Source organism: Panthera onca, chromosome B3 (assembly GCF_046562875.1).
Source record: "Panthera onca isolate mPanOnc1 chromosome B3, mPanOnc1 haplotype 2, whole genome shotgun sequence".
Taxonomy (NCBI): domain Eukaryota; kingdom Metazoa; phylum Chordata; class Mammalia; order Carnivora; family Felidae; genus Panthera; species Panthera onca.
In genome coordinates this window covers 79,445,336-79,466,166 of record NC_138344.1, presented here as the reverse complement: position 1 = coordinate 79,466,166, position 20,831 = coordinate 79,445,336, and the positions used below count along the sequence as shown (strand labels likewise).

Below are 20,831 nucleotides of genomic sequence, written 5' to 3'. Positions count from 1 at the left end.
TTGCTGTTTTCTCTCTCTTCCTCCCCAGCTACAATTGTCTACTCACCCCAACTCAAACACTGTATCCCTTCAATTTTCTCTTTCCTATCGTGAATCAGAATCAGCTATTCATGGTTTTGGAAAGGATATGGTAAGAGCATCCATGCATTAGTTAATGTAGTGTATTTTGAAGAACACTTGTGTTCAATCAGGGAAAACTCTTTCAGTAAAAGTTTAGTCCAAACTCTCAAAGTGAGGTTTAAGAGTTGTAATTTTTAATTTTGTAATTTTATTAAATGCATTTTGTATCTTTATTTCAATGTAATCTTAGAATATACTCTTATCAATTGAAGACATTTTTTTTTCTTTAACTGGCTTTTCTTGCAAATGCTGTTTACATAGAATTAGGTAGTCAAAAGGTTGGGTGGAAAAGATGAGCATTCTATATTTAAAAGGCACATGAGACTTTGAGTTCTACTCACAAGGAGTGTCTGGTATGGGATAGGCTCATCTGTTCCAAACAAATAGAAAACCATGAAAAATATGTAGAATGCCTGTTTTAGACACTGTCCAATGGGAATGCAGGACTGTGATCCCTGAGAGAAGAGAAACAAACATGGTAAGTACTATAGCTGTCTGAACTTTCTGCCTGGATGGAGGATCCAGAGTGTAGTGTAGGGAGAGAGAACCTAAGAAGAGCCTCCTTGTCTGGCTGCACAGAAGAGACACAGAATAGAGCTCAAGGTGACCAGGTCAAAGGATTTTTAGGGGAGAAATACTAGAAAGGTAGGACATATACAGAGAAAGAGCTTCAGAAATCTGCTTAAAAGTCTGCTTGAGTATTAGACTGAATACAAATCTGTGTGTGTGTGGGGGGTGAAAATCTGTAAGTCAGAGGAAAGAGCAGCTGCTGGGAAGCTGTGAAATGAACACTTTCCAGAGCCCACACAGGGCTGGGAGACTGTTGAATTTCTATCAGGCAAATGGGAGAAATTTCACTGAACACTTCAAGTATTCCATAGAGATGTTCAAAGAATTATATATTAATAGTAGGGTTAAACTATCCCTAGAGGAAATACTACTCTAGAGCTGCCTTAACAATGCTTAAAAATAAGCCTTGAAAAGATAAAACTGATCTGTAATTATCTTAATATTTTTCTAAGACAAATATCAATGTTGTCTTCAAAGGAAGACAACAAAGTCCAGCTGCTCACATTAATTCATAAAATCTGGCATCTAATTTAAAAAGTACACCTAGGTTCTACAGATAAATGAAATCATATATGGTATCTTCATTTCTCTGACTTATTTCTGGCAGCATTATACCCACTAGGTCCATCCATGTTGTTGCAAATGGCAAGATCTCATTTTTTTATATGACTAAGTAACATTCCATCATACACACACACACACACACACACCCTATATTTTATTTATCCATTTATTTATCAGTGGACACTTGGTTGCTTCTGTATCTTTGCTGTTGTAAATAATACTGCCATAAATAGAGGGTTGAATATATCTTTTTGAACTGGTGTTTTTATTTTCTTTGGGTAAATACTCAGTAGCAGAGTTACTGGATCATTTCTATTTTTACACGAAATGAAATAAGTCAGGCAGAGAAAGACAAATACCATATGATTTCACTTATATATGGAATCTAAAAAACAAATGAACAAACAAGAAAAAGTAGATATAGACCTATAAGTGTAGAGAACAAACTGGTGGTTGCTGGAGGGGAGGAGGTAGGGGATTGGAAAAAATGGGTGAAGGGGAGTGGGAGGTACAGGTTCCCAGTTATGGAATGAATAAATCATAAGGATGAAAGGTACAGCATAGCAAACATAGCCAATCAAGGCATTATAATAGCATTCCATGGTAAGAGATGGTAGCTACACTTGTGATTAGCTTAGCATAACATATAGAATTATTGAACCACTGTGTTGTACATCTGAAACTAACGTAACATTGTATGTTAACTGTACTTCAATTTTTTTTTAATTTTTTTTAACGTTTATTTATTTTTGAGACAGAGAGAGACAGAGCATGAATGGGGGAGGGTCAGAGAGAGAGGGAGACACAGAATCGGAAGCAGGCTCCAGGCTCTGAGCTGTCAGCACAGAGCCCGACGCGGGGCTCGAACTCACGGACCGTGAGATCATGACCTGAGCCGAAGTCGGACGCCCAACTGACCAAGCCACCCAGGCGCCCCACAATTTTTTTTTTAAGTATACCTATGAAAAAGCAGGAAATGTAGGAGGAAATGTTACATACAACCAGGATCAAAAGAGTTAATGGAAGTAGACCAGAAATGGTGGAAGTGATAGACTTAGTAGAAAAGAATTTTCAAGGATTTATGTGAAAATATGAGGTGAAAGACTTGTACAATGAAAACTATAAAACACTGCTCAAAGAAGGGAAAAAAACACAAACAGACATTCTACGTTCTTGTATTAGAAGAATTAATATTGTTAAAATGTCCATACTACCCAAAGCAATCTACAGATTTAATGCAATCTTCATCAAAATACCAACAGCATTTTTCAGAAGTAGAAGAAACAATTCTGAAATCTATATGGAACTACAAAAAACTCCAAATATCCCAAGCAATTTTAGCAAGAAGGAGAACACTGGAGGCATATTTTCTGATTTCAAGATATGTTATAGTAATCAAAACAGTATGGAACTGGCTTGAAAATAGATCTATAGACCAACAGTATGGAACTGACCAATGGTCAGAGACTGATCTAGCAAAAATGGAGAAAAGACACAAATTATGAGAAAGTATTAAGAGACATCACTATAGACACTACAGACGTTAAAAAAGTGATAAAGGAATAATATTTTTAAAAAGTCTTTTTGCCTAGATAATCAGCAATTTGGATAAAATGAGTAGGTTCCTTGAAAGAAAACTGCCAAAGCTCACTTAAGAGGAAATTGAAATCTAAGTAGTGCTATCTAAGAGCTAAATCTTAGTAGAAAAATTCAGGCTTATATGCCTTTGCTGGAGAATTCTACCAGACAGTAAGGAAGAACTTACACCAACTCTATTCAAATCTTTAAGGATATGAAGAAAAAAAAAAAAAAAAAAAAGAGCCTTGATCTGTTTTTTACTTCATTCAGAAATCATCCCAAAGTGTATCAGATCCAAATATGAAACCCCCAACCATAAAATGTAGAATAAAACATAGGAGAATATCTGTGTTATTTTCAGTTATACAAAGATTTATTAGGTCTTGAACCAAAAGCATGATCCATAAGGAAATATTTGAAATAAGTTGGGCTTCATATAAATTAAGAACTTTAGAAAACAATGGGTAGAGAATGAAAAGACAAGCCACAAACTGGAAGAAAAATCTGTAAAACACATATCTGATAAAAAGCTTTTATCTAGAATATACATATAGAGAACTATTGCAGCTCAATAATAAGACAATTCAATTTAAAAAAATGGGCAGAGGAGTTGATCAGTTGTGTGCATGACGGGGCATATAAGCACAGGGAAGGATGCTCAGCCTCATTAGTCATTAGGGAAATGCAAATTAAAACTGTGAGATACTATTATACCTGTTAGAATGTCTAAAATAAAAACAACCAACATTACCAAGTGCTGTCAAAGATGCAGAGCAACTGGAACTCTCATACACTGCTTGTAGGAATGTCAAATGGTATAGGCATTTTGGCAATTTTGTATAAAGTTATCCAGATACTTCCATCCACCCCACAGAAATAAAAACTTGTGTTCACACAAAAACCTCTAAGTGAACATTTATAGCAACTTTATTTGTAATAGTCAAAAATTGGAACTAAAATGCCCCTCAACTGGGGAATGGGTACATACACTTTGGTATATCCATGCAATACAATGGAGCACTCCTCAGCAATAAAACGGAATACATTAATGATACATACAACAGAATGGACATTTTCAGATTTATTACACTAAGTGTGAAAAAAGTCAGATTCAAAATTAGGTACAATAGAAATGGGATAATATCATTTATATGACATTCTAGAAAAGACCAAATTATAGAGACAGAAAGCTGATCAGTATTTTCTAGGGGTTAAGGGTCAGGGGAGAAGTTGATAATAAATGGGCATGGAGAAATTTTAGGGGGTGATGGGAACTGTTCTATATCTTGGCTGTTTTGTGTATAGCACATATATGGTATGTAGTTATTATATACATTTGTAAAAACTTTCAGGACTACACACTAAAAAGGGTGAATTTTATTGTATGTCAATTATACCTTAATGAACTATTTAAAATAGCATAAAGGGGCATCTGAGTGTCAATTCTTGATTTCTTCTCAGGTCATGATCTCATGGTTTGTGAATTTGAGCCCCACATTGGGTTCTGAGCTGACAGCGTGGAGTCTGCTTGGGATTCTCTGTCTCTCCCTCTCTCTCTGCCCCTCTCCTGTGTGCTCTCTCAAAAATAAATAAATTTTAAAAATAGCACAAAAATACCAAATACTTAAAGGCAAATTTAGCAAATATATCTAAGACATGTACAATGAAAACTACAAAACATTTTTGAGAGAAATTTAAGAGACTAATAAATAGGGCAATATATCTTGTTCATAATAAAGTACAAGTCTCTGCAATGTTAAAATACAGTCCTACCCAACTGATCTATGTTTGTTTCAATGTAATATCATTGAAAGTCATTGCAGATTTTTTTGTAGAAATTACAAAGTGATTCTAAAATGTGTATGGAAATTCAGAAGACCTATAATGTCCAAAGCAATTTTGAAAAGAAAAAAAAGACCCTACCTGACTTTATGGCTTAGTATAAAGCACCAATAATAAGTATAATGTGTTAATATATAGTCAAACATACAATTATATGACCCAGAAATTCTGTTCCTCGCTATTTACTCATAAAAATTGAGAAACACCCACTAAAATACTTGCACATAAATGTTCATAGCATTATTATTTGTGATAGCCACAAATTGGAAAAAAAATACAAATGTCCATCTGAGGGTAAATAATTATCCTAGGCCCATGTTATGAAATACTAGTAACTGATAAATAGAGAGGATTCCCAAAGGCAGTATGTATAAATGAGTCTCAAAAATATAGTGAGCAAAAGAAGTTAGCCAGAAAAGAGTATATAGTATATACTGTATGATTTCATTTGTATGAAACTCTGTAGCAGGTGAACTATGGTGACAAAAAGCAAATCTGTGCATAGGGTCAACATTGTAAATAGCATCAACTGCAAGAGGGTATAATAAAATTTGGGGGAGGTTGATGTAAATGTTTCATGGCCTGGGGTGCATGGATGGCTCAGTCGATCTAGCATCCGACTTTTGATTTCTCACTGTTCCTGGGATCGAGCCAGGAGTTGGGCTCTGAACATGGAGTCTGCTCGGGATTCTCTCTCTCTCTGCCCCTCCCCTACTCACATGCACACACTTTCTCTCTCTCTCAAAATAAATAAACATTTAAAAGAAACGTTTTCTGGCCTGATTGTGACTTTGGTTGCATGAGTGTTGATGATTGTCGAAATACAGACTTCTGTCCATTTTATTTGTTAATTATATCTCAGTGAAGTTGATTTTTAAAATAGTATATGAACTATTCATTGCTTTTAAGTTAGGGAAAATGGTATTGTACTTTTCCCTATAAAACAGTACTCTTTCCTCCTTGTACTCTAAAAATATTGTTGGCATGCCTGGGTGACTCAGTCGGTTGGTTAAGCAGCCAACTTCAGCTCAGGTCATGATCTCATGGTTCATGAGTTTGAGCCCCATGTCAGGCTCTGTGCTGACAGCTCAGAGCCTGGAGCCTGCTTCAGATTCTGTGCCTTCCGCTGTCTCTCTGCGCCGCCCCCCCCCCCCCCCCCCCCCCGCCGGTCATGCTCTGTCTCTCTCAAATAAAATAAATAAGTATTAAGAAAGTAATAATAATAAAATATTTTTATTACCAAAAAAGGAACTTATTTTTCTTTTAATTAGCACAACGAAAGAAGTAACATCATTTCAGCTCTTGTGTTTGCTTTAAGGAAGCCAACTTTTTTTTTTTTTTTTAATTTTTAACTCTTATTTATTTTTGAGAGAGAGACACACAAAGAGTGCGAGTGAGGGAGGGGCAGACATAGAATCTGAAGCAGGCTCCAGGCTCTGAGCTGTCAGCACAGAGTCCAACGTGGGGCTCAAACCTAGGAACGTGAGATCATGACCTGAGCTGAAGTTGGACACTTCACTGACTGAGTGAGCCACCCGGGTGCTCTGGAAGCCAGCTTTTCTAAGTGATAAGTAGTAGCAGTTTTGTTTTGTTTTTTAATCTTTACTTCTTTTTGAGATAGAGAGACAGAGTGCAAGTGGGGGAGGAATAGAGAGAGGGAGACACAGAATCCAAAGTAGGCTCCAGGCTTCGAGCTGTCAGCACAGAGCCCAATGCGGGGCTCAAACCCACGAACCGTTAGATCATGACCTGAGCTGACGTCGACGTTTAACCGACTGAGCCACCCAGGCGCCCCGAAGTAGTTTTAAGCTTGGTCACCAACAGACTCTTAAGCAAGAGGATGATCTGAATATACTTAATTTTAATTTATACAAAATGCGTCATTTGAATGTAGCCCCTAAATTTATTAATAAGAAAAAATAAAGAGGAATTCACAATACAATGTATTTATCTACAGAAGATAACCACATTCTGGACATTTTTCCATGACAGTAGCCCCTTAAAATACACTTTTATTGACTTTAGTGTCAGACCCATCCTGTTACATGAACAAAAAAGACAGTATTCTCTCCTTGACTATGACCTTTCCCACTACATTACAAATATCAACATATAAAAGAAATCATAATTCTTAATAATTATGTGAAAAAGTTGTATGTGAGAAAAGAGTCCTTTACACATAAAAATTAACTTAGGTTGTTTGATTGTTTTAACAGAAATATCCAATGCCACTGCAGATGGACCTACTCTTAACACTGCCCATGAGATTGTGGATTGGTAGTTTTATTAATGGTTTGAAGTTCGCTTTAAGATCCTTAAGGATGTTTCTACCCTTTGATCAAATAATTCTACTCTTAAAATGGAATTATACATTAGGACTGTGGTCTGAATTTAGAACCTTTTCTTGCTTTAGGAGGGAGATGGGAAATACAGGGAATAATATTAATTGTTAATATTATAATAGTAATTGTTACCGTTAAAATTTTTTAGATTTTTCTCCTATAAAATATCACTCATTATATGCCTGCTATTGGGAGATAATCCTTGAGTAATAAACTCTTGGATTTATCCCTGTGGAGGGAATTTAAGCCTGATGTATTTAAAACAAATTGACTTTTGGATCCTGAGAAACTAACAGAAACCCATGGGGGAGGGGAAGAAAAAAAAAAAAAAAAGAGGTTAGGGTGGGAGAGAGCCAAAGCATAAGAGACTGTTAAAAACTGAGAACAAACTGAGGGTTGATGGGGGGTGGGAGGGAGGGGAGGGTGGGTGATGGGTATTGAGGAGGGCACCTTTTGGGATGAGCACTGGGTGTTGTATGGAAACCAATTTGACAGTAAATTTCATATATGAAAAAATAAATAAAAAAAATAAATAAAACAAATTGACTTTTAACTATTGTTCATAATCTATTTAACTTAGATTGCATGAAAATTAAATGCAATGTATGGGCAATAACAAAAAGGAGAGTTGGTTTGTCTCCTCTGGTGCTTTCCTGAGTCAAAGAATCTAGATAATACTTCAGCCCGCACACAGAACATGATCAGTTTTATTGAGTCGTCTCATATTTTTGAATATGCCAAAATGGACACACCTTTTTTTTTTTTGCAAGCAGATTGCAACAATATGTGTAATGGAATTGTAATAAACTGATTCCCATTTTTATGCTACTGGATTGCTATAGATCTTGTGAGAATGCACAGTTCTTCCCACCTATTATATTTCTTAGCCACCTCACTGCCAGGAGTCTCTCTGATTTTTATCTCATATTCTTCCATTTCCTTGCCCTCTAATTAGAAGATCGTTTGGTCCTTATTGCCCTTATCACATGTGATTTCTTTCCTCCTGACTTGGAGGTATGTCAGTATCAACTTTGCTATCCACTTTCAGTGTTCTGGATACTTTGAACTTTTATAATTAGCTGTGTTTTTACCCTGACATTTATTTGGTTTCTATTTTAAATTGAGAAGGTTTTGACATCTAACCTATTGTGGTATCTGTATTTACAGTTCCCCGAATGTGGTTTCTATGGAATGTATGATAAGATCCTGCTTTTTCGCCACGACCCTACCTCCGAAAACATCCTTCAGCTGGTGAAAACGGCTAGCGATATCCAGGAAGGCGATCTTATTGAAGTTGTCTTGTCAGGTAGTACTTTTATTTCTCTATCCATAGATTAATAATTTCTATTTGAAGAAATCTTGGGCATAAGTTTTTAAGGGTAACAGAAAACATACATCAAAATTGGGCCCAAAAGGAAATTTTGGGCTTCTGTCTACAGGAACTTTCAAAATTTTTTCAGAAAAAGCAAACAGTTTGCCTTGAATTGGCTGTTTCTGCATCCAGTATTGTCCCATTTTTCCCAAATTTACAGTCTCCCCAGCCTCCCAGCAACACACAGGCATACTTTCATTTATCACCTTGAATCATTTGGACAGCGGCAAAAGCAAACAAAAAAACTCACCAGAGGTGAAAGACAGGTGTTAGGGCCCCACATGTATGGAGGGTATGGAAGCCAAGAAATGACAACAGGGCTAGGTAGGAATCCATTGCTTTCATTAAGTCAGAAGCCTGCTTACTATAAGCCAAGGCCAAGTTGGAAACCAGAGTTCAGGAGTTACAGCAGATGAGGCCATGCCATCTCGAGGAGCAGCTGCTCTCAGATAGAAATCTGCCCAGATTTATATTTCTTGTTTAGGATTTACAAGTTACTAATGGGACTGTGTGTATCAATACAGAAAAACAAAAAACCAAAACAAAACAAAACAAAAACAGTGTATTTCACTTAAAAAAAAAAAAGTGCCAAGGAACAGCTGTACAGGGATCCTCACAAAAATGATCAGTGCAGCAATGTGAAGAGACCCAGATTTTTAATGTTTATTTTTGTTAAAATTGAGGAATTATTGAGAAACTCAGATTGTATTGCTCCTTTGTTTGTTATTTCTTTGACTAAAGGAAACCCATTGGCTTTAATGATTCTAGATTTTACTTCTTTAAGTTCCTCAACTTGTTCAGCGCCCAGGCCTCGGTTGCACTGATTAGAATTCAGCTGGACTTTGCCTGGATGCAGTCCAATTCACTAGGTCTTTGCTGATCACCTGTCATTGTGTGATGTCCTGGGATCACCACATTTTCATTGTGTAGATAGATCCTATGAAACAACTTGCTTTGCAGAAAAAAGTAATAATTTTCTTGTTTATAGGGTTGCCACTTGCTAAAGAAACCAAAAAAGAAAAGGCTTACATGTGTTTTTTTGTAGATAATGCCAACCACTTTTATGTTCTATGATTTTTTCATATATATATTTTATTCAAGTATGATTAATGTCTAGTGTTACATTAGTTTCAGGTGTACAATATAGTGACTCAGCAATTCTGTACATTACTCAGTGCTCATGAGCACTCCCCACCTCCCCTCCCTGTGGCAGCCATCAGTTTGTTCTCTATAGTTAAGAGTCATCTTTTGTTTGTCTCTTTTTTCCTTTGTTCATTTGTTTCTTAAATTCTACCTTGAGTGAAATCACATGGTATTTGTCTCTCTCTGACTTATTTCACTTATTGTTATACCCTCTAGATCTATCCATGTTGTTGCAAAGAGCAGGATTTCATTCTTTTTTATGGCTGAGTAATATTCCATCGTGTGTGTGTGTGTGTGTGTGTGTGTGTGTGTGTGTGTGTGCGCGCGTGTGCGTGTGCACGCATGTATTGACTCTTCTTTATTCATTCTTAATGGATGGACATGTGGGTTGCTTCCATATCTTGGCCCTTATAAATAATGCTGCAATAAACACTAAGGGTGCATCTATCATTTTGATTTACTAGTGGAATCTAACTGGATTATATGGTAGTTCTATTTTTAATTCTTTGAGAAATTGCCATGCTATTACCTTTCTTGGACTCTTTCAGAAACCAGTGCACCTGGCCTCAAAAAACTAGTGCTTAGACATGTCGTTTTTTTCAGTTTCCTATTTCTCAGCAGTAGGGGCTGCCTGAAATAAATTATTCAGGGAAATCATGCCCTGGATCCATCCTCTCTATAATTCATATCAAACTCACAGTCAGACTGCTTCACAAATAATGTAATGTGTTTTATGAATCTTTTTTGCCTGTGGCAATGTCCAGAAATATATGAGAATTTTTAAAATTGCATTTCAAAATTTAATTTATTTTTCTTTCCATTTTACTTTTGTTGTCAAGTGTTTTATAGCAGTTCCAGGCAGATTGAATGCAAGCTGTGTGTGGGTGTGCTTGCGCTGTTGAAAGGGGCTGCCTCTGTGCATGTGATCTCTGTGTCATAGAGCAGGACCTGCTCTTGGGCACAGTGACCCGATGTGGCCCTCTGCATTGCTTCATGGCACCGAGAACTGCATTGCGCTTCTCCTCGCTGTCTTTGCGAACCAAAATCCTCATTGTGTTTACGTTCCGCTTCTTTTGTCATCCACCCTTTCCATTCCATGTTCTCTTCTCCATCTCCCTGGCCTTGATTGCTCAGAGGGCATTTAAGGGCAACCTTTTTTTTACCTGCTGCCCCAGCACCAGGCTCAGGAAGGCCTCTCCTGCTCTTATCAGCTATCTTGTTGGTATTTAAAAGGAGCTGTTCTATAACAGCCTAGTTGCAGATTTGAACCTGGAGCCTTTCAACTTTTTTGCTCCACATAGTCTCACTTCCCCAGTGTCATTTAACCCTTAAATATACAATTATATATATTTAATTAAACATATATAATTACATATAATATATGTAATATATGTATTTATATGTACACACATTCATTATGTTTAATTGATGATCTCCAACGTTTCCCCGTTAGCTTCTTTGGCAACTATATTCTCCTCCCTCCTCTCCTACTCTAATGCTGAGCCTTGTGATTTTCTTGATAAATGTTAAAAATGATTTTTCTTTAAAACCTCCCCTACCCGCGTTACAGTCCTGGCTTTTCCCAGGCCTCTTTCCTTCCTGTTTGTTGTCAGTCACCTGCAGCACAGTCCCACACCTGAGCTCACCAATAAGACTTGGTCCAACTCTGAGGTCTTCACACCGGCATACCCCCTTCATCTTGTCTGTTGCTACCAAATCCACATCCTAGGTGCTGCCATTTGACTGTAGTTTTCAGTCACTAACTCCCTACTATTTTAGGACCATTTTTCTTTCTTCTTCTCTCCCCACAGCACACAGGCCACCACCTGCATGTCATACATCACTTTGATGCAGTCTCTAGTATCTCATGTTTTCCTATACCCTAGTTGGGCCTGTTATATGTGTCTATAATCTGATTTACATTACCATCCATTTTTGCCATTCCTGTTCCTGAGCCACACATGTCCCCTGAGAGTCCCCTGCCCCTGTGTCTCAGTTTATACTCGTCTTTACCAACCTTACAACTGTTTGACATTTTCTTCCTCCCCCAACCCCCACATCCTTTTGTTACCATAGACCTAAGGTTCTCAATAAATTTGTATGAGTTGATTGATTGACTAGTGACTTTCACATTAGAAGTTATCACATTTCCAAAATTTATAAAAATATTGATTTGTTGTAAAAATATTGTTTCTCGGTATATCCACAATAGTCAACTAAAGTTCAAGTCTCCTTGCTGTGCACTGACTTAGCCCTTACCAGAAATTAGTGCCTGTGATATGGGTACTAATAAAATATCATATCATATCATATCATATCATATCATATCATATCATATCATATAATGCATTGCATTATAATTGGATACCAGGGAGCTCATATCAATAGCTCATTCCTGACCCAGTCCCTGAAGAATATGGAGCGCTGTAATTGGCCAGAGAAATATGCCATTTCCTGAAGGTGTGGTGAAGGATCGACTTCATTCAAAATGCATTGGGTAAAGGAAGTAAGAGAACAAAACACTGGACATCCCCTCTGCTGCCTTTAGACCAGTTTCAGAACATAAACAATGCTGGAAAATTTCCTCTTAAAGACTATAATTTTATTGTTAAAATTCATTTATCTAAATTTTCTGTTTTTCCCCATGAAAAATTAAATTTTACTCTGTAGTTCAACATAAATGTAATCTGGTTCTTTTCCACCAACAGGAACATGTTCTGACATAGGAGTAGAGTAAAATGTGAGAAAATATCGAAAGATTAATTTTGAAGAAGGTTATATACTCTTGTCTCTTCAGACAACATCAAGAATTTTCTATTGTTTAAGTCATTTTCTGCCAAGGTCTTTCATCATCTGTTAGTACTAACCAGGCTGCTTTTGGCTAATTTGCTAGTTTTCTCTCTCCTTTTCTTTTTGAAAAACAGGGCTTGTATGATCTAGTGTATTTAGACCCAGTAAGCCAGGAAAACATTGCTCATCGGTGGATGGGTTGGGTTCTGGAGGAAAAAAAAAAGAAATAATTCCATGGAAGTTCCCCACCATGCACACTCCCACCACTGGCAAATTTTCTTTGTCTGCTAAGCAAAGGATTAGGATTGCTACCATTGTTATGGAGTAAGTAGGAAAGCACTACAGATGAAAGTTTTTCCTACTAACACCAAAGTCAGGTTCAAGTGTATAGTACTGAACTATAAAACAAAGTTCATGGAATTTATCTGAAGCCTTTCTCGTGATGAATCTCTATCAAAGTCTGATAATTCAGCTGTAGCAATGCAAATTAGTAATAGCACTGCATTCACGTGACTCAACTCTTTCTTTTTTGTTTTATGGAGGCTTGACCTCCAATAAATGTGTGTGTGTGTTTCTGTGTGTGTGTGTGTGTGTGTGTGTGTGTGTGTGTGTGTGTGTGTTTATAGGTGGTTAAATGGAAAATAGATGAGGACTATAAGAATTTCTCAAGATTACAATTTTAAAGTCTTAGAACTAAATGTTGAAACTTTCCTTCTTTAATTAATGGTAAAACTCCATTTTTTTCAGATATTTTTCACTAGTTTTTACAATAGATTATGCAGTATTATTTGTAACTTTTGCAAAGCACTGTTTCCACATGTGGCTGGTTATTAGTTCCACACCATCTAGAGATGGGAGCCTCAGAAAGCTAGTGCCATAGCCCAAGCAGAAGGGTTGTGGGTCTATTTTCAGGCAGTGATTGAAGAGCTAAAAATGAAGTAGAGGGAATAAGAAATATTTTAGAGTTAAAATTGAAGAGATCTATAACCACTTGGATATAGTTGATGTAGGAAAATGAGAAAATGAAGAGGACTCTAATGAGAGCTCCAGCTACCTAAGAGTGATCACATGCTCTTTCCCTCACATCAAGTCTTGTTCTCAAGTGTTGTTCAGTGTGTTTGGCTCCTGTCCCAAGATGCTGGAAAACTAATTTCTCGGGCATATAGTACCATTAATTTCCTTTGTGATTTTGTACAAGTTGCGTAATCTCTAGGATTGAGTGTTATTTTCTTTGTTTTTTAATAAAAAAAGAATCTTATACAGGGTGAAAGTATCATACAAGGCTAATAGTACATGGATTCCATATTTTCTTTAGTCTGCTGGTAAAGTGGTATTCATAAATATTGAGTACAGTTCCCAGGGCCAGATCATCTGACTTCATATCCTTTCTCTATTCTGTACTATTTACATCTTTGTGAAGACATTTACGCATTCTGTGCCCCAGTTTCCTCATCTGTAAAATGGAGACAACACTAGCACCTACATTGTAAGGTTACTGCAAACATTAAAAATCAGTTAACTTGGGGCACCTGGGTAGCCCAGTTGGTTAAGCATCCAACTTTGACTTAGGTCAAGATATCATGGTTCATGGGTTTGAGCCCCACGTTGGGCTCTGTGCTGACAGCTCAGAGGCTAGAGCCTGCTTCAGATTCTGTGTCTCCCTCTCTCTCTGCCCCTCTTCCACTCCACTTGTTCTCTCTCACTCTCTCTCTCTCAAAAGTAAATAAACATGAAAAATGTTTTTTAAATAAAAATTAAAATAAGCTAACACATGTGAAGCACTTCAGAGAGTTTCTACACATAGCAACTGCACAATAAATGTTAGCTCTTCTGGTTGCTTCTACTCTTCACACTCTAAGCAGCCTTTCCTCACAATGTTCATTGTTGTTAAACATACCACAAAAGGGAATCCTGGTCTGATAACTTTGAAAGCTGTTGTGTCAAACAATGTTAAAAGAATTATTTATTGCAGGACTCTTCAGAACTTTGGTGCCTGCTAATATGAAGCATAACTCTTGAAAATCTCTTCCCAAATTCACTGTAACACAAATACTTTTTTTTCTTCTAAGTATATGGTCTTTGGCTAGCAGTCCACAGTGGGGATACTCCTCTGGGACAAACCCATGGACCAAATGGTCTGAGAAGGTATATCCATTCTGTCTACACGTAGACCACTTCTCTCTCACAGAGAGTAATATTTGACTCATGGAGATATGGGAGTTAGGTAGAAAGAAATTTTTGTTTACATAATAGCAGCAAGCTTTTGAATCAGTTTACATAAGTAATGTTTCTTTCACAATTACTCTGGGAAGTAGTGAAATCAGAGATCTTAAAAGGTATAAAATACGCATTTTAACTTGCTCACATCCTACAGTGAGTAGTAGAGGGAATACCAGAATTTGAATCTAAGTGCTTAGTCACTATTAACATTACCTCAACTTCAGTTTAACCCTTTGATCTTGGACCAGTAAACAGGATTTATTGAGGTTCTGTTCAGAGAATTCCTACCATGGTAAGTTTATATTTCAGGAAAATATTGATGGTATTTGTAACAACAAAACCAGTAATGAGCTACAAATTCCATTGACATGATTTTTATCACAGAACCCTTATCCCTCTCTTCCTCATAAAAAAATAACTGTTTAATGCAATATATAAACTGTGATCAGGTTAAGAAAACCTGAAGTCTCTTCTTCATAGAGTTACAGTACAAAAATATGAAGTAATAAAGTAACCAAGCCCCTTCTTAAATAAGATCCCATGATACAATTTCACAACTCTGATCAACATTGAAATTGTGTCTGAGCATCACTATATTTAAGGAATCCTTATGACCATGTTTTTATATTACTAGGATTCAGTGCATAAACCATAAGCCAGAAAAAATATATGGTAACAAAATTCTGGCAAGGTCCTTCTATCTTTTATAGGAAGTGTAAATTATTGATTTATATGGCACCATGCCGGTTATATCCATTTCTCACACATGTAAGATACTGCTTAGCAATGTTTTATACTCCTGTGAAATATGAGTGGAAGAGGAAAACCATGAGAGGAATACACTAGGTCACTGCATTATTATGTCCCCAAGAATACATTATGTAGATATAGTTTTGTTTCTCTCCTTTTAGGAAGAGAGCATTAATCATGGGAAGCACCTCCCCAGTGTTAATACTGCTTGAGTAATTAAGGTTGTAAAAGACCTGGCCTTTCAGTATCCATTTTATATTTCTTTGTAGTTGGTTTGGACATCTAAGTTTTCCAGGCTTAGTGGTGCCAATTCCTGTCCAACTCTGTGCTGGTGGTTTTGTAATAATGGAAAAGTTAAATGTAAGATTACATGTCATTACTCTTTTCTTCAAAGTATGGTTTCTGTTAAGTGTGTCTTCAGCATTTCCTTATTATTATTATTAATATTAATTCTCTTTCCTTCTTTATGTTGCAAGTAAAGTTCATTTTAGTTTCTTTGTACTACATTAAATCATTTTTGTGGAAAAGTGAATACAAAGATCAGGCTGTTGGAATATTTCCATAGACTTTCTATCTTTCCCAACTTGTGACCTCAAATGGGTTTTGGGGGCTCAGAGCACTTCTTCTTTACTTTGTTAGTTTTCTCGATTATGTGTCTCCTTGTAGAGTGGATTATCCAGAGAGATATGGTACAACAGTACATTGCTCCTGTATGATTTTAGGAACCCTAAGTGTCAGGGCAGAGTGAAAACATTCTCCCCAGGTAACATAGGGCATAAGACAAACCCTAAAGGGAAAAGTTCTTTGAAGAATCTTATTTCATTCAAAAACTTTATGCACATTTTGAACTCTGCTGTGTTACATTTCTCTCGCTTAATTTTGAATAAAAATATCTTTCCCATGTTATGCTTTAAGAAAAATATTAGCAAGGCGCCTGGGTGACTCGGTCGGTTGAGCGTCCGACTTCAGCTCAGGTCATGATCTCACAGTCTGTGAGTTCGAGCCCACGTCGGGCTCTGTGCTGACAGCTCAGAGCCTGGAGCCTGTTTCAGATTCTGTGTCTCCCTCTCTCTCTGACCCTCCCCTGTTCATGCTCTTTCTCTGTCTCAAAAATAAATAAACGTTAAATTTTTTTTTTTTTAAAAAAAGAAAAACATTAGCGATGATGATATAAAGACATATAGCTTTTATAATTTGTTAGGCACTGTTCTAAGTGCTTTCTGTATATTAACTCAGAAATATGCATCACAGTTATTTTATGACATATATGCATGTAAATTTAGTTTAATAATTAGTGGACTTCCAGCCAAAAACTGGGCTGAGTCCTAGAGATTCCATTTATTTCTTACATAATTACTGGCAGGTTATCTCCTTTCCCCGAGTCTTTATCCATCACCTGTCAAATACCAATGGCAATATCTTTACTATAGTGTTAGGCTGTATATTTCATGAGGATAAATATAAAGTCTTTCATAAGATTCCTGGCAAATGTGAGGTACTGTGCCTTCCTGTCCCACCTCCACCCCACCGGACTACACAGTTCTTGAAACAAGATCCATGTATTTTTATATTGAATCCTCAGGACCTGTGTAGTCAGTTGCAATTAATGTTTATTTGTTGAGTGAATAGATGGATACTTGAATTAGCAAAATGAACAAACCAGTAAGCAAATTGTTAAATTGCTACTCTATATATGGTATCCACAATTCTATTCTGTAGGAATTGAATTTCAGTTCTTAGAGTTGCCTATCCTAGCCCTAATCTCTTAGTAATACCAATATTATCATCTGACTAATGTTTTTTTTCTGGTTTCTTGCTATCTTCTACATGTTGTCAAAAACTATTTTTAGAAATTATTTTTAGAAATCCAGTTCTACTTTCAAAGTATTTCCATGTCTTTCACAACATTTGTCATGTAAAATAAGGCCTAATTCATAAAACACCAATTATTTTCCTTTCGAATTCCCACAACTCCTGGATTACGCTGATCACCATGACCAACTAACTCATTTGCTACCTAACTCAATTCATTCTTCCTTCAATCACTTTTTCCCACTATTCTTTTCTTTCAAATGTTCTTGCTTTCTTTCTAAAATGTATTCAGCAATCACCCCTTTTTGATACATCTCTCCATATACCCCATTCGAATCTCACTTGCCTTCATCAGTTTATTGTCATTTCCTCATCTGGACCCTCAGTACTCCATACTTGGACTAACTCATAGTGGTGACCCTGGAGCTATTTCCATGTCTAGAAGGACCAAGGACTGATCTCCTGAGATGCTGGTTGACCTTTCCTGCTGTTCCTCCCCACCTCCCACCCCCGCTCCTCACATCAGAGCGCCATTGCTTTATCCACCTAACAGAACAGCTGTCTGTGCCTAAGGGTCAGCTGGCATGATCTATAGGAAAAGTTGAGTCATGTGTTCTAAAACCAGAATCTAAATCTCCATAGATCTCTGGCTGTGTACATACTGTGGTTTTCAGAGACAGACATATCAGCCCCTCTGTTCACACAGAATTAGCCTAAGGCCTAGTTCTTCACCATCTGGCAAGTGGATATCCAGCCAGAAATCATAGTTTTTCCTTCTCTTCTCTTTTCATCTATTACTTCTCTAATTGAAGCCAGTATTATAACTCATTCAGATAAACAGGAAAAAGAACACAGGGGTAATGAAAACCACACAAAAGGGAATTTTCCTCTGTATTTTCTGGTCTTTGTGCAACAAGAAGTTCTTCATATTTGCTTCTTAGAGTGGATATTCAACAATCTCATGTATGTCAATCTTACTATGTTAGCACTTCAATGTACAACAGGATCTCAGAGAACTTTGCATATTTAGAATCATTCTAGGAAATATACTAAGGTACTAGTACACTCATTCTCTTTGCCCTTTTGTATAAATTGGTTTATAAAACCTCTACCTCATTAACCAGATTTGATTCTGAATTATTTGGGGCTTATTTTCAAAAATTACATTTCAACTCAAAAATGAAGATTTTTACACATCAGAGGTAATGAAGTAAATGAGTTATAGAACCAGACCCTAATATAAAAAAAAAACATAGGCAACCATCGTATCTTATAAATAGGTATTTCCTTGGCTCACTTCTATACAGAGGTGATATGAATAGGGCTTTTTTCTGTCAGAATCTTTGAAAAAATTATTAATGTTGAATTAGCACAAAATTCTTGTGTTGTTGGCTCAAACTGGAGAATAAAAGTGTTTGGGTTTTTATTTTGTCTATCTGTTATACAAACATGAAATTCTGTTCATGAGAATTGGCTGAGAGATAGGCAACCCAACCATTTCTCTAGTTCTGCCCTGTCTACACTAATAACTGTGCATGGCTATATGAAATTTAACTAAAAATAAGTAAAATTAAAACTGAGTTCCTTGGTCACACTAACTACATTTCAGGTGTTTAATAGACACATTAAATAATAGCTTCCATATTGATATGGAGCATTTCACTGTCAAAAAAATTTCTATTAGACAGAGCAGTGAGATAAACCAAATTCACTCCTAAGAATCTAGAACAAATTGTACACACATACATACCCCCCATACCCTGCAGAAATGCCTTTATTGAAATGTTCCTTGATGTGACATTTAGAGGAATGTTGTAATTAACACACCTGAATGTTTTGGTAGTAAATTTATTACCAAAACCTCAAGGGAGAAATTGTCCACCATATTACCCTGTAACTTCCTTGTAGGACAAATTCGTCAGATTTTAGTACCCAAAACAGGGTACTTCATATACCTGTTTTATTAATTCATGGGCCACCTTTAATATGGCGCAAGTCAATACTGTATTACGTTTACCACACTGATTCTTTGTATTTGCCACAATATTCAATTTCTGCAGACTTCTTAATTTCTTTATCTTATCTCATTACATGCTACACAGAACACCCCAAGTTGTTAAAAGCGCAGACTCTGGAACCAAGGTGCTTGAGTGAAGTTCTCAGCAGTGCATTATTAGCTCCGTGGCATGGGGAAGGCTATTTAGTGTTTGGGTGTGTTTCCTCACCTTCAGACTGAGGATTCACATGATAATAATGCACAGTATCTAACACATTACCTAGGATATAAGGATCTTGTAAAATCATCTGAGAAATGAAGGAGATAGGAAGAGTAGATAGGAGCAAAAAAAGAAATAGGTCAGGAAGAATAATACAGCATCGTGGTATGGGATATAGACTACTGATACAACTTATGGATGGCTTCATTTCTTTGTTTTATCTCACATGTTTTCCAAAAATAAATTTTTGCTGGCTTACAAAAACATACAAAATATAATAAAATACCAGCAATTGGCAATGGATGTTGTCCAAGTTAGAAAAGACAACATTTAGTGAATGTAAATTGTAGAATATTTACTAAAAAACAGTCATATAACTTTTCCCTCATTCTTCATAAGCTGCTTTGAATTAGAGGAAAAAACCTATTTTTGAAGGCCAAACCTTTCGTTGATATAGTGCCCAGCTGTTTGTATTCAGGAAAATCATCTCTCTGGGTTTTGGGGAAATATACATAGCAGTATTCTGAATGCATTTTTAAAAATGTATTGGTCAAGATTGATCAATAAAAGTTAATATTGATCACAATTTTTTAAGATCTTATATTTTTTTCCTTTTTCCACGTGAAGACATATTGGAATGCTTTCTTGACTTCTTATGCAGCGATAATTCCCTTGGTAATGGGAAAAATTTATAACATATAGTTTGTTTCCATATTCATCTCTCTCTTTCCGTCTCTCTCTCTCCCTCCCCAACACACACACATACACACTACACACACACACCCCTACGATAGGAGGGCTTAGAGGATTAGAAAGGAAGGAAAGAAAGTCAAAATTGTATATACCATCAAAATCAGTGAAATAAGATCATTGAAGGCTGCCCCCGTTAACAAAGACCAATTGGAGAGTGTCTTTCCGAAAGCTTCATGGGCATGGATTATTTTTGTTTGAGGTAAAGTATTGGGCTTCACTTGAAAAGCTGCCAAATACTCCTTTTGGATGTCCCATGATTGGTGGTGGCTCTTAACACTTCAATTCAATAGCTCAGCCGTGCCACCATCTGCCCAGCACTTTCATTCTGCTGGTTGGCATGTCGTTTCTTTGCTTTTAACATGCAACCCATGTAAAAATCCCTCATAATCTGCCAAAATTAGAAATGCAGCTGTTTTAAGTCTTAAACAGCAATAGCACTATTCATTATGCCAGTATGGAGGAATAAAATAGAAAGATGTATTTGAAAAGAGCAATACTACACCAGAATGTGTTTGTACCTCCACTTTTCTGAGTTATTTTTAAGACATCTATAGCCTGTTTGTTACCAGTGTTGACTTCAGGCTTAAAGTGAAGTTGATACAAAAATATACCAAATATCTCTTTCCCTACATATATTTTAATACAAGAATTGGAATCTGAATCAAGCTCTGAGTTCATTTTTCTCATGTTATGAGGCAATTTCAGTTTCTAGAAAATGACAATTTTTTTGGCTAACACTGGGTCTCATCTTATTCTATT

At 36.5% G+C, this 20,831-nt stretch overlaps 1 protein-coding gene across 2 annotated transcripts in view; it reads left to right on the top strand.

Annotated features, from left to right (window-relative positions):
* The window catches only part of PRKD1 (protein kinase D1), a 328,491-nt gene that overhangs the window by 176,936 nt on the left and 130,724 nt on the right, over positions 1–20,831 (top strand). For both annotated transcript variants that reach the window (XM_060619415.3, XM_060619414.3), the window contains exon 2: positions 8,184–8,322. In XM_060619415.3, coding sequence (XP_060475398.1) covers positions 8,184–8,322 — 139 coding nt within the window. The remainder of the gene's footprint in view (positions 1–8,183; positions 8,323–20,831) is intronic.